The sequence below is a fragment of the Chrysemys picta genome, chromosome 11 (assembly GCF_011386835.1).
Source record: "Chrysemys picta bellii isolate R12L10 chromosome 11, ASM1138683v2, whole genome shotgun sequence".
NCBI lineage: Eukaryota > Metazoa > Chordata > Testudines > Emydidae > Chrysemys > Chrysemys picta.
Window position 1 is genome coordinate 64,819,344 of NC_088801.1, and position 13,814 is coordinate 64,833,157.

The 13,814-nt window shown below is 47.6% G+C and overlaps 2 protein-coding genes across 7 annotated transcripts in view; both read right to left on the reverse strand.

The window, feature by feature from the left end:
- ACADL (acyl-CoA dehydrogenase long chain) overlaps positions 1-13,302 on the reverse strand; it is a 34,995-nt gene extending 21,693 nt beyond the window's left edge. Inside the window, exons 1-3 of one of the 6 annotated variants that reach the window (XM_024109255.3) lie at positions 13,145-13,283; positions 1,290-1,361; positions 318-479 (exon numbers count right to left, since the gene is read on the reverse strand). In XM_024109255.3, coding sequence (XP_023965023.2) covers positions 318-479; positions 1,290-1,361; positions 13,145-13,215 — 305 coding nt within the window. In that variant the 5' untranslated portion in view covers positions 13,216-13,283. The other 5 variants (XM_042859602.2, XM_065561079.1, XM_005279690.4 and 2 more) reach the window with 5 other exon arrangements.
- LOC135974168 (uncharacterized) lies at positions 6,001-7,935 on the reverse strand. The gene is made up of 2 exons (XM_065561082.1): positions 7,246-7,935; positions 6,001-6,646 (listed from the first exon to the last, which is right to left on the reverse strand). Exons 1-2 carry the CDS (start codon positions 7,784-7,786, stop codon positions 6,144-6,146), a joined length of 1,044 nt encoding a protein of 347 aa, XP_065417154.1. The 5' UTR covers positions 7,787-7,935; the 3' UTR covers positions 6,001-6,143.
- Positions 13,303-13,814: the final 512 nt, after the last annotated feature.

A 13,814-nucleotide genomic window follows, 5' to 3' on the forward strand; every position in this document is an offset into this window, starting at 1 on the left:
GTCTGTGCTGCATTTGCTCCTGTAAATAATGAGCTCCTAGCTAACCAACCTGGCATCCTTTCGTGAGAAATACAAAAAGCACTTTCTTTTGTTTTGCTTTACAAATATAACCATGTACTTTTTTTCTTCCTTCAAACATGTGATGTAGGAGATATGCAAACCAAGATATATATTATATACAGACCTTAATACAATTTTTTAAAAATTAAAATAAACTCTACAGTTTGCTTGTTATATTCAGAATATCATTCCCAGAGAGTTCTGTGAAAAAAGCCTGGAATTAGTAGGCAACATAAAATATCCAAACTATATCTTACTCTGCATGGTAAGGAAGCACTGCTTCCTGGAAGAATTTCCTCACACTTTCCCTGAAGATATCATGATCTGAAGAGAAGATCCTTCGAGTTCCAATATCCATTAACGTTTTAGCAGAAGACGTTTCTTGACGTACCAACTCATGATTTTCAGTCTGCAGATACCTAAAAAGAGACAGAGCATTTGTAAGCAATGCTACCTAACACTTTTTTAAACAGTGAATACCTATCTTGGTCAAATACTTGTGGGCACAATGAATGGCACTAGCCTTCCAAAGGAAGGTAGGAGCAGAAGGGAACTCCTGGGTCATCGAGTACAGTCTCCTGGCATTGCAGGCAAACCAGCATATAATTCTGTTCATAAATTTTCAACACAGAAGCCTAATAGACATGGACATTTGTCCATTATGTTACTTGACATGATTGACTACCAGAAAAAAAACCCAAGATCGGTACAGCAAGAGGTGTTTCAGGTCAACTTTGACATGCATTCGGCACAGCTGCACAGACAGGCTTGAATGAACCATTCCAAAAAACACACTGACGCAGGGCTAAGGTCCAGCAGCAGTAGTCCCTCACTTTCAAATTCAATCAATACCATCATCCTTCAAAAACAAAAAAAATACAAATAAAACTAAACAGTGAAACTCTTCTGCTTCTTTTGCCACCCATGCTCAGGGTCTAACTGATCATCCTATCTGGGGTCAGGAAGGAATTTTTCTTGGGGTCAGATTGGCAGAGACCCTGGGGTTTTGGGGTTTTTTTGCCTTCCTCTGCAGCATGGGGCACAGGTCACTTGCAGGTTTAAACTAGTGTAAATGGTGAATTCTCTGTAACTTGAAGTCTTTAAATCATGATTTGACCATGTCAGTAACTCAGCTAGAGGATAGGGGTCTATTACAGGAGCAGGTGAGGTTGTGGCCTGCAATTTGCAGGAGGTCAGACTAGATGATCATGATGGTCCCCCCTTCTGACCTTAAAGTCGATGAGTCTAGTTGGGTTATGGAGCAGGAGCCATCCCCTCTTCCCTCTCTGACAAACAGAGCTCTAAAAATAAGAGGCATCATCTTTTTAAAAAGATAAAAATGAAACAGCTCTAAACCTCAGCAGATAAACCCACAACCACAAATACATTTTAAAAAGTAGAGACAAGGTGGGCGAGGAAAGATCTTTTATTGGACCAACTTCTGCTGGAAAGAGAAACAAGTTTTTGAGCGACACAGAGCTCTTCTTCCGGTCTGGGAAAGGTACTTAGAGCTAAATACAAGGTGTTTTTGTCTCTTATTCCCTTTGTGAGCTCACTTAGGAGCATAGTGATTGTCTGGTTTCACCCACATAGTTGTTATGAGGTGTTATTAGAAAGGAAACAACCCCCTGCCCAACCTCCCCAGGCGCTCGTCATCAGAAGCAAGCTCCCCACAGACCAGGACCCACCAACTCAAAGTGACACCAGACCCTGGCAGAACAACAGATGCAAAACTGCAGACATATCTCCACTGCTACAATGATCAACACCCTCCCCCGACACGCCTTTCAAGATCCATGGATCCTACACATGCCTATTGCAACACATGGTATACCTCATCCATCGCAGTAAATGTCCCAGTAACAACTACGTGGATGAATCAGATAATCACTATGTTCTCAAATGAACTCACATAGGAAAATTATAAAAGACAAACACACCCTGTCACCTGTGCGTTAACACTTTTCACAAAGTGATCACTCTATAGCTGACCTGTCAGTCCTCGTCTCAAAGGAAACCTGCACAACACTTTCAAAAGATGAGCTTGAGAGCTTAAATTCATAACTCTGCTAGATACTAAAATTTCGTGGACTGAACAGACACACTGGATTTATGGCTTTTTACAACAATCTGTAACCCACTACCCTCCCCCCTTTTGTCCTATGACTGCAGAGGTGTTAATGGGGCAGTCCACCTTGAACGGTCCCTTAGACCAGCAGTTCTCAACCAGGGCCCCCTGGGGGGGCCATGAGCAGGTTTCAGGGGTCCACCAAGCAGGGCCAGGATTAGACTCACTGGGGCCCAGGTCAGAAAGCTGAAGCCCCACTGCATGGGTCTGAAGCCAGAGGCCTTGAGCCCCACCACCCAGGGCTGAAGCCAAAGCCTGAGCAGTTTAGCTTCACGGGAGGCCCCAAGCAATTACCCTGTTTCCTACCCCATAACACATGCCCTGGCTTTTATATGCAGAAAACCAGTTGTGCCACAGGTGGGCTGTGAAGTTTTTATAGCATGTGTGGGGGAGGGAGAGAGGCAGGACTCAGAAAGAAAAAGGTTGAGAACCCCTGCCTACGGGTACGTCTACACTACGAAATTAGTTCGAATTTATAGAAGCCGGTTTTATTGAAATCGGTTGTATACAGCCGATTGTGTGTGTCCACACAATAAAATGCTCTAGGTGCTCTAGTCGGCGGACCGCGTCCACAGTACAAGGCTAGCGTCGACTTCCGGAGCATTGCACTATGGGTAGCTATCCCACAGCTATCCCACAGTTCCCGCAGTCTCCGCCGCCCCTTGGAATTCTGGGTTGAGATCCCAATGCCCGGATGATGCAAAACAGTGTCGCGGGCGGTTCTGGGTACATGTCGTCAGGCCCCTCCCTTCCCTGTCACAGCAACGGCAGACAATAGATTCGCGCCTCTTTACCTGGGTTACCTGGGTTACCTGTGCAGACAACATGGAGCCCGCTCAGCTGAGCTCACCGTCACCATATGTCCTCTGGGTGCCGGCAGACGTGGGACTGCATTGCTACACAGCAGCAGCTGCTAACTGCCTTTTGGCGGTAGACGGTGCAGTAGACTGGTAGCCTTCATCGGCGATCTGGGTGCTGGCAGCCGTGGGGCTTGCCTTTTGGCAGTAAATGGTGTATTACGACTATTAGCCGTCCTATTACAAGTCGGGTCATCGCACGTTAGCAGAGTCTTCCCCGAGCAGCCGATTGTGCAATAGGCCTGAAGACCATCGTCATACGCCGCCCCGTATTTGCTGCCAAGCACCCAGAAAGATGCCGAGGGCTATCAGTCACGCTGCACCGTCGTCTTAAGATGTAAAAAATAGATTTGCTCTGTATTCATTTGCTTCCCCCTCCCTCCGTCAAATCAACGGCCTGCTAAACCCAGGGTTTTCAGTTTAATCTTTGGGGGGGACCAGTCTGTGACAGTTGTTTGTGTCTCTCCCTGATGCACAGCCACCGTTCTTTATTTTAATTCCCTGTGCCTGTACGCCATGTCGTCACTCGGCCCCCCTCCCTCCTTCCCCTAGTCCGTCAGATACTACGTTTGCGCCACAGCTCAGAGAGCCGAGAAGCGGTTCGCGCCTTTTCTTTGAATTCTGGGTTGAGATCCCAATGCCCGGATGATGCAAAACAGTGTCGCGGGCGGTTCTGGGTACATGTCGTCAGGCCCCTCCCCCCTCGTCACAGCAACGGCAGACAATAGATTCGCGCCTTTTTACCTGGGTTACCTGTGCAGACAACATACCACGGCAAGCATGGAGCCCGCTCAGCTCAGCTGAGCTCACCGTCACCATATGTCCTCTGGGTGCTGGCAGACGTGGGACTGCATTGCTACACAGCAGCAGCTGCTAACTGCCTTTTGGCGGTAGACGGTGTAGCATGAGTGATAGCCGTGGGGCTGGCAGCCGTAGGGCTGCATTGCACCAGCCCCTTGCCAGGCGATGGTATATTATGACTGGTATCCATCGTCGTCATACTGGTATGGCCGTCAATCATGGCCACCTGGGCAGACATGCTACTGTTTCGATGATGATGGCTACCAGTCGTAATATACTATTTTCTGCCAATTGCCCAGTATTGTCTGCTAAGCACCCAGAAGAGGCCGAGGGCGATGCTGGGTGCTGGCGGACGTGGGGCTGGCAGACGTGGGGCTGCATTGCTACACAGCAGCAGCCCCTTGCCTTTTGGCAGATGATGGTATTTTATGATTGGTAACCATCATCGTCGTACTGGAGAGGCTATCACTCATGCTGCACCGTCGGCTGCCAGCTTAAGATGTAAAAAATAGATTTGTTCTGTATTCATATGCTTCCCCTTCCTCCGTGAAATCAATGGCCTGCTAAGCCCAGGGTTTTCAGTTTAATCTTTGGGGGGACCATTCTGTGTGACAGTTGTTTGTGTTTCTCCCTGTTCCTGTACCTGTACGCCATGTCGTCACTCGGCCCTCCCTCCTTCTCCTGGTCCATCAGATACTACTTTCGCGCCTTTTTTCTGACCAGGCGCCATAGCTAGCACTGGGATCATGGAGCCCGCTCAGATCACCGCGGCAATTATGAGCACTATGAACACCACGCGCATTGTTCTGGAGTATATGCAGAGCCAGGACATGCCAAGGCGAAACCCGGACCAGGCGAGGAGGCGATTGCAGCGAGGCGACGAGAGTGATGAGGAAATTGACATGGACATAGACCTCTCACAAGGCACAGGCACCAGCAATGTGGAAATCATGGTGTCACTGGGGCAGGTTGATGCCGTGGAACGCCGATTCTGGGCCCGGGAAATAAGCACAGACTGGTGGGACCGCATCGTGCTGCAGGTATGGGATGATTCCCAGTGGCTGCGAAACTTTCGCATGCGTAAGGGCACTTTCATGGAACTTTGTGACTTGCTGTCCCCTGCCCTGAAACGCCAGGATACCAAGATGAGAGCAGCCCTCACAGTTGAGAAGCGCGTGGCGATAGCCCTGTGGAAGCTTGCAACGCCAGACAGCTACCGGTCAGTCGGGAATCAATTTGGAGTGGGCAAATCTACGGTGGGGGCTGCTGTGATCCAATCTGCCAGGGCAATGAAAGACCTGGTGATAGCAAGGGTAGTGACTCTGGGCAACGTGCAGTCAATAGTGGATGGTTTTGCTGAAATGGGATTCCCAAACTGTGGCGGGGCCATAGACGGAACCCATATCCCTATCTTGTCACCGGAGCACCAAGCCACCGACTACGTAAACCGCAAGGGGTACTTTTCAATGCTGCTGCAAGCCCTGGTGGATCACAAGGGACGTTTCACCAACATCAACGTGGGATGGCCGGGAAAGGTACATGATGCTCGCGTCTTCAGGAACTCTGCTCTGTTTCGAAAGCTGGAGGAAGGGACTTTCTTCCCGGACCAGAAAGTGACCATTGGGGATGTTGAAATGCCTATCGTGATCCTTGGGGACCCAGCCTACCCCTTAATGCCATGGCTCATGAAGCCGTACACAGGCAGCCTGGACAGGAGTCAGGACCTGTTCAACTACAGGCTGAGCAAGTGCCGAATGGTGGTGGAATGTGCATTTGGACGTTTAAAAGCGCGCTGGCGCAGCTTACTGACTCGCTCAGACCTCAGCGAAAAGAATATCCCCATTGTTATTGCTACTTGCTGTGCGCTCCACAATATCTGTGAGAGTAAGGGGGAGACCTTTATGGCGGGGTGGGAGATTGAGGCAACTCGCCTGGCCGCTGATTACGCGCAGCCAGACACCAGGGCGGTTAGAGGAGCACAGCAGGGCGCGGTGCGCATCAGAGAAGCTTTGAAAACGAGTTTTGTGACTGGCCAGGCTACGGTGTGAAACTTCTGTTTGTTTCTCCTTGATGAACCCTCCAAACCCCCCCCCCCCGACCCGGTTCACTCTACTTCCCTGTAAACCAACCACCCCACCCCATCCTCCCCTCCCGCTTGCAGAGGCAATAAAGTCATTTTTTTTTAACATTCATGCATTCTTTATTAGTTCCTTACAGAGGTAGGGGGATAATTGCCAAGGTAGCCTGGGATGGGTGGGGGAGGAGGGATGGAAAAGGACACACTGCATTTTAAAACTTTAAGTCTTATTGAAGGCCAGCCTTCTGATGCTTGGGCGATCATCTGGGGTGGAGTGACTGGGTGGACGGAGGCCCCCCCACCGTGTTCTTGGGCGTCTGGGTGAGGAGGCTATGGAACTTGGGGAGGAGGGCTGTTGGTTACACAGGGGCTGTAGCGGCGGTCTCTGCTCCTGCTGCCTTTCCTGCAACTCAACCATACGCTCGAGCATATCAGTTTGATGCTCCAGCAGACGGAGCATTGCCTCTTGCCGTCTGTCTGCAAGCTGACGCCACCTATTGTCTTCAGCCCGCCACTTGCTCTGTTCTTCCCGCGATTCAGCCCGCCACCTCTCCTCTCGTTCATATTGGGCTTTTCTCATCTCCGACATTGACTGCCTCCACGCATTCTGCTGTGCTCTATCAGCCTGGGCGGACATCTGCAGCTCCGTGAACATCTCGTCCCTCGTCCGACGTTTTCTCTTTCTAATGTTCACGAGCCTCTGCGAAGGAGAAACATTTGCAGCTGGCGGAGGAGAAGGGAGAGGTGGTTAAAAAAGACACATTTTAGAGAACAATGGGTACACTCTTTCATTACAAGGTCGCATATTTCGGCTTGCAGGCAGCCATCGTAGGCCACAGTGTTTTGGCTTTTTTAACCTTCTTAACCTGCGGGAAAGGTTGCAAACAGCAGCGCATTTCCCATATCAAGGATGAATTGGGTTGTCCATTTAAAATGGGGTTTCAATGTAAAAGGAGGGGGCTGCGGTTTCCCGGTTAACATGCGGCAGAAACACAAGTAAACCACCCCCGCCACACACACACACACACGATTCTCTGGGATGATCACTTCACCCCTCCCCCCACCACGTGGTTAACAGCGGGGAACATTTCTGGTCAGAAGAGCAGGAACGGGCACCTCTGAATGTCCCCTTAATAAAATCACCCCATTTCAACCAGGAGAGCTTTCTGGAGATGTCCCTGGAGGATTTCCGCTCCATCCCCATACACGTTAACAGACTTTTCCAGTAGATGTACTGGCCGCGATTGCCAGGGCAAAGTAATCATTAAACACGCTTGCTTTTTTTTTGTAATGTTTACAAATAGTTACAAAGTTACACTCACCAGAGGTCTCCTGTGTGCCCTGAGGGTCTTGGGTGAGTTCGGGGGTTACTGGTTCCAGGTCCAGGGTCACAAACATATCCTGGCTGTTGGGGAAACCGGTTTCTCCGCTTCCTTGCTGCTGTGAGCTACCTACAGTACCTCCATCATCATCTTCCTCGTTCCCCGAACCGTCTTCCCTGTGTGTTTCTCCAGTGAGAGAGTCATAGCACACGGTTGGGGTAGTGGTGGCTGCACCCCCTAGGATCGCATGCAGCTCCGCGTAGTAGCGGCAAGTTTGCGGCTCTGCCCCGGACCTTCCGTTTGCTTCTCTGGCTTTGTGGTAAGCTTGCCGTAGCTCCTTAATTTTCACGCGGCACTGCAGTGTGTCCCTGTTATGGCCTCGGTCCTTCATGGCCTTGGAGATCTTTTCTAATACTTTTCCATTTCTGTTACTGCTACGGAGTTCAGCTATCACTGCTTCATCTCCCCATATGGCGAGCAGATCTCGTACCTCCCGTTCGGTCCATGCTGGAGCTCTTTTGCGATCCTGCGAGGACTCCATCACGGTTACCTGTGCTGATGAGCTCTGCGGGGTCACCTGTGCTCTCCACGCTGGGCAAACAGGAAATGAAATTCAAACCTTCGCGGGTCTTTTCCTGTCTACCTGGTCAGTGCATCTGAGTTGAGAGTGCTGTCCAGAGCGGTCACAATGAAGCACTGTGGGATAGCTCCCGGAGGCCAATAACGCCGAATTCCGTCCACACTACCCCAATTCCGACCCGCAAAGACCGGTTTTATCGCTAATCCCCTCGTCAGAGGTGGTGTAAAGAAACCGGTTTAAAGGACCCTTTAAGTCGAAAGAAAGGGCTTCGTTGTGTGGACGTGTCCAGGCTTAATTCGGTTTAACGCTGCTAAAGTCGACCTAAACCCGTAGTGTAGACCAGGCCTTAGACTATGTGCTAACTACCTATTCTAAGTTTCAGAGTAGCAGCCGTGTTAGTCTGTATCCGCAAAAAGAACAGGAGTACTTGTGGCACCTTAGAGACTAAAATTTATTAGAGCATAAGCTTTCGTGGGCTACAGCCCACTTCTTCGGATGCATATAGAATGGAACATATATTGAGGAGATATATATACACACATACAGAGAGCATGAACTGTGGGAGTTGTCTTACCAACTCTGAGAGGCCAATTAAGTAACACCTACATGCCTCCAGCTTCCATCCAGGACACACAACACGATCCATTGTCTACAGCAGAGGTTCCCAAAGTGGGCGATACCGCCCCCTGGGGGGCGCTGGAACGATCCAGGGGGGCAGTAGTAGCCTCGGGTGCAATTGGGGGGCGTTGAATAAAAATAAGGGGGCAGTGGAAGCATAAAGAAAGAATATAAGAAAATTTTGAAAAACCGTTCGTACATGTTTCATCTGTTGTGTAACATAGAGTTAAAGTTGTAGTGATTACTTTATTTTCCAAATAAATTCACAAATTATAACCGATCAGGTGTCAAGTCCGCCAACAGCTCTTAACAAGCAAGTGTTGGCAGGCGAGCGTGTCGCGCATTGTCGGGAAGTCCAGCATGCATCGGCAGGAATATGTGCGTGTAATGACTTGTTTACAATACGATACTATAAATAGGCGACATGTATGAAATCTAATTTAGATTGTTTCTTAATTGTGTAAAAAGCAGTTAACAATAGTGCAATAAGTATTTAAAATTTTTTATTCATATTCAATACCTTCGATCTTTACGGATTACGGATCACATACAAAGCAAATTGTATTATTGTTGTTTCAATAAAACAGCAATTTACACGTGAGTATTTTTATACATTTTCTTACATATCTACCGTATGTTTCTGTGTCTCTAGTGCTTACTAATAATAAAATCGTAGCAGGCTTGTGTCGGTACAGTACTATTTGAAGTGTACAGTCAATATATTTGTCATATTTTTTATTACAATATTAACGAAAACGTGAATGAAATCGTAAAAAAAATGTTAACTATTAACATTTATTTATATCTATCGAATCATCTGTGTTAATTGGTAAATAAGGCGTGTGTTAATAAGGAACAATTATTTAAATAAGGGCAAACTAAATTAAAACTATTAACTGATTTTTAATTGCATATTGATTATTTTTAATTAATTATTTCTTGATAAATTTAGTTTGATATTTGACAGTTTAATATCAAATACATATATCTAATGCTGAGCAAAGAACAAAACCCAGTTTATTAGTTTCATTAGTATTTTAGTTTGGTTGTCTTTTGCCATCTTACGCAAAAACCACTGTATACCTGATGTCGTGGGCGATATTCTAATAACACATCTTTCTTTACTATATTGTAGGATGTAGGTAGAAATATAGATACATAAAAGAACACAAATTTGTCACTGCATCTTTCTGTTTGTTCGCTTAAAGAAGGTAGATTTCCAGGGGGGCGCTGAGTAATTTTTTTTCTGAAAAGGGGGGCGCTGAGTAATTTTTTTTCTGAAAAGGGGGGCGCTGAGTAATTTTTTTCTGAAAAGGGGGCGGTAGGCCAAATAAGTTTGGGAACCTCTGGTCTACAGCCAAGCTCTAAGATATAATCGCATTTGCTCCAATCCCTCAGACAGAGACAAGCACCTACAAGATCTCTATCAAGCATTCTTAAAACTACAATACCCACCTGCTGAAGTAAAAAAACAGATTGACAGAGCCAGACGAGTACCCAGAAGTCATCTCCTATGAGACAGGCCCAACAAAGAAAATAATAGAACACCACTAGCTGTCACCTTCAGCCCCCAGCTAAAACCTCTCCAGCGCATCATCAAAGATCTACAACCTATCCTGAAAGATGATCCCTCACTCTCACAGATCTTGGGAGACAGACCTGTCCTCGCTTACAGACAACCCCCCAACCTAAAGCAAATACTCACCAGCAACCACACATCACTGAACAAAACCACTGACCCAGGAACCTATCCTTGTAACAAAACCCGATGCCAACTCTGTCCACATATCTATTCAAGTGACATCATCATAGGACCTAATCTCATCAGCCATACCATCAGGGGCTCGTTCACCTGCACATCTACCAATGTGATATATGCCATGTGCCAGCAATGCCGCTCTGCCATGTACATTGGCCAAACCGGACAGTCGCTACGCAAAAGAATTAATGGACACAAATCTGACATCAGGAATCACAATACTCAAAAACCAGTGGGAGAACACTTTAACCTGTCTGGTCATTCAACGACAGACCTGCGGGTGGCTATCTTACAACAGAAAAACTTCAAAAACAGACTCCAACGAGAGACTGCTGAGCTGGAATGGATATGCAAACTAGATACAATCAATTTAGGCTTGAATAAGGACTAGGAATGGCTGAGCCATTACAAACATTGAATCTATCTCCCCTTGTAAGTATTCTCACACTTCTTATCAAACTGTCTGTACTGGGCTATCTTGATTATCACTTCAAAAGTTTTTCCCCCCCCACTTACTTAATTGGCCTCTCAGAGTTGGTAAGACAACTTCCACCCGTTCATGCTCTCTGTATGTGTGTGTATATATATATCTCCTCAATATATGTTCCATTCTATATGCATCTGAAGAAGTGGGCTGTAGCCCACGAAAGCTTATGCGCTAATAAATTTGTTAGTCTCTAAGGTGCCACAAGTACTCCTGTTCTTTTTACCTATGCTAAACAATCTGTTTATACAGATTGTACCTGGTGTTTAGCTGTGACATTCTGAGTACCTTTCCCAGACCCGAAGAAGAGCTCCCTGATCCCTGTAGCTCGAAAGCTTGTCTCTGTCACCAACAGAAGTAGGTCCAATAAAAGATATTACCTCACCCATCTTGTTTCTCAAATATTCTGGGACCAACACGCTAGAACAACATTAGTCAAGGAGAGGCTAACCGCAATATCCGGGGTTTAAATGACCAAAATAATAAAGGTCCCTCCAAAGATTATGAATAAGTTTTTTATCTTGAAGACATCACTTTATAGTAGTTATCCCATGAATTAGTCTTTCTTCTGAGATTTTCTTTTTTGGTCAGTATCTTGTTTTAAAGTACAATCTTGCTAACTTACACAGTTTTAAAAAAGAAATCTTGCTGCTTTCACAGCAAAGGTTTATTTGTCAAATGGCTGAAGTGAAGTTCTGTATTTTAATGCTGTGATTCTTTTTAAGTACAAATGCCAAAGTACACTAGGAACTGCATAAATAAAAGCAAGCTACAATTAGCAGAATGGACTCTCCAATGCAGACTAGTTTGTTCACCTTGGGCTCAACCCTCCAAACATTTATTACCAAGCATGGTGCTCAAGATTTTGCAGTCGCACACCTCTCAAGCACGACATTCAGTGGTGTTTGTAGGATCATGCCCTTATTGGCAAACCTGTAATGCAGTGATTCATCCTGACATTGGTTTCAAGCCTTACACAGGATTTGGAATGAAGGAGGTAGTATACATATTATTGTAATGAGATTAGTATGCAAGATGTTACTGCAATCTATTTATTCTATATTTTGTATTTTTTTCCCCCAAACACAAAATAAATACACCTCAACCCTATACACACACATACACACCTTAACCAAGAACCCCCCACTAAAACTATAGGGTTACATTTTTTAAACTAACTCCCCCCAGGGGAGTCATGCTGGGGGACAGAGGCTGTATTCTGCAAGGTCATGGGATGGTCTCAAGGATCTAACAGGTCTTCTCCTCTCTTCTATGAGCCTAAATCACAAAACTTTAAAATAAAAGGAGATGTTGGCGGGTTACCCACAACTACATTTTCAACTTTAAAGATATACTGAATGTATTTTTTTTAAATTCTTTGCTTTTAGACATGCATAGTGTGTACAGAGTTCAAGGTAGGCACACTCAAGAGTTTAATGATAGAAATAAAAATCTCATCAAATAACTTGGGGACATGAGCTTCTTCCAAGATCTTTGGATGAGACCTCATGATCTGATTCTATGAAAACAAAGTTTGCTTGCGTGTAGCTTTGTCATTATCTGAAATTGCCATGCTGGCAGTATCTGGACCAAAGGTCACAGCTACTTTCCTTCTAAAGAACTGCCTTCACATGGGAGTTATTCCAGAGAGCCTGTTAAAATTCACACCCCTACCTTAATCCAAATTAACCTTCAAGAGTAGACAAGCCCTAAGAGATGGGGTGTGACAGAGAATCAGAGAGAGAGCCACCAAACAAGCAGGCACCATTAGGAGGAGAGCTGAGACCTGAGCACTCCCAAACTTAGGGCAAGTTTGGATCTGGATGGGGACTTCATAGCTGGGTCATAGCCAAAGCCAAAACCTGATCCAAACCCATCCAAAACCAGGGGGAGCCCAGATCACCCCAATATAAACTTTGATCCAAACCTGTCCAAAATCTGGGGGAGCCTAGATCCCTGGCATTATTATGTCCATTAATATACCATTATTTATGGTATTACTCAAAGACCCCAGTCTGGGCCTTGTTGCGCTGAGACTGTACACTCTACACACACAGTGCACACACACTGTACACAGTACACACAGAGAAACAGTACACACACACTGTACATAGTACACACAGAGCACCCTGTACACAGACAGTACACACAGAGTACACTATACACACAAATAACATGCACACACTACACACAGAGCACACTGTACACACTACACACACAGTACAGACAGTACACACAAAACACTGTACTGTGTGTATACACAGACTATATACACACTGTACACAGACGCACACACAGAGCCCGGGCCGGACGGTACCCTCCATTCACTTGCTGCCGGAGCCGCCCTCCCGCCCAACCGAGGCGGATGCTCCGCCGGGGCTCGGGGTTTCACAGCCCGGACTGCCCGGCTGCGGCGCTGGCTGGGCGCGGTCACGGCCCCCGCCCCGGGAGCGCTCACCTGGCCGGCTGCCGGGCCCCCAGAGGGCAGAGCGGCCGCAGGGCTCGGGTCAGCAGCCGCCTCGCCGCCATCTCCCCGGGCTGGGTCACGGACTGGGCCCGCCCCCGCGCGGAGCCGGAGCAGTACGGCCGCTGGGGCGCCCTCTAGTGAGCAGAGCGGACCGCGCCCGCCGGCGTGTAACACGCCCAGCCACGCACACCGACACGGCCTGCTGTGTGTAACACACCCAGCCACGCACACCGACACCGCCCGCTGGTGTGTAACACACCCAGCCACGCACACCGACACCGCCTACCGGCGTGTAACATGCTCAGCCACACACACCGACACTGCCTGGAGTGTGTAACACACCCAGCCATGCACACCGACACCGCCTACTGGCGTGTAACACGCTCAGCCACGCACACCGACACTGCCCGCTGATGTGTAACACGCCCAGCCACGCACACCGACACTGCCTGCTGTGTGTAACACACCCAGCCACGCACACCGACACCACCCGCTGATGTGTAACATGCACAGCCACGCACACCAACACCGCCCTCTGGTGTGTAGCATGCCCAGCCACCCACACTGATACTGCCTGCTGTGTGTAACAAACCCAGCCACGCACACCGACACCGCCTACCGGCGTGTAACACACCCAGCCACGCACACCGACACCGTCCGC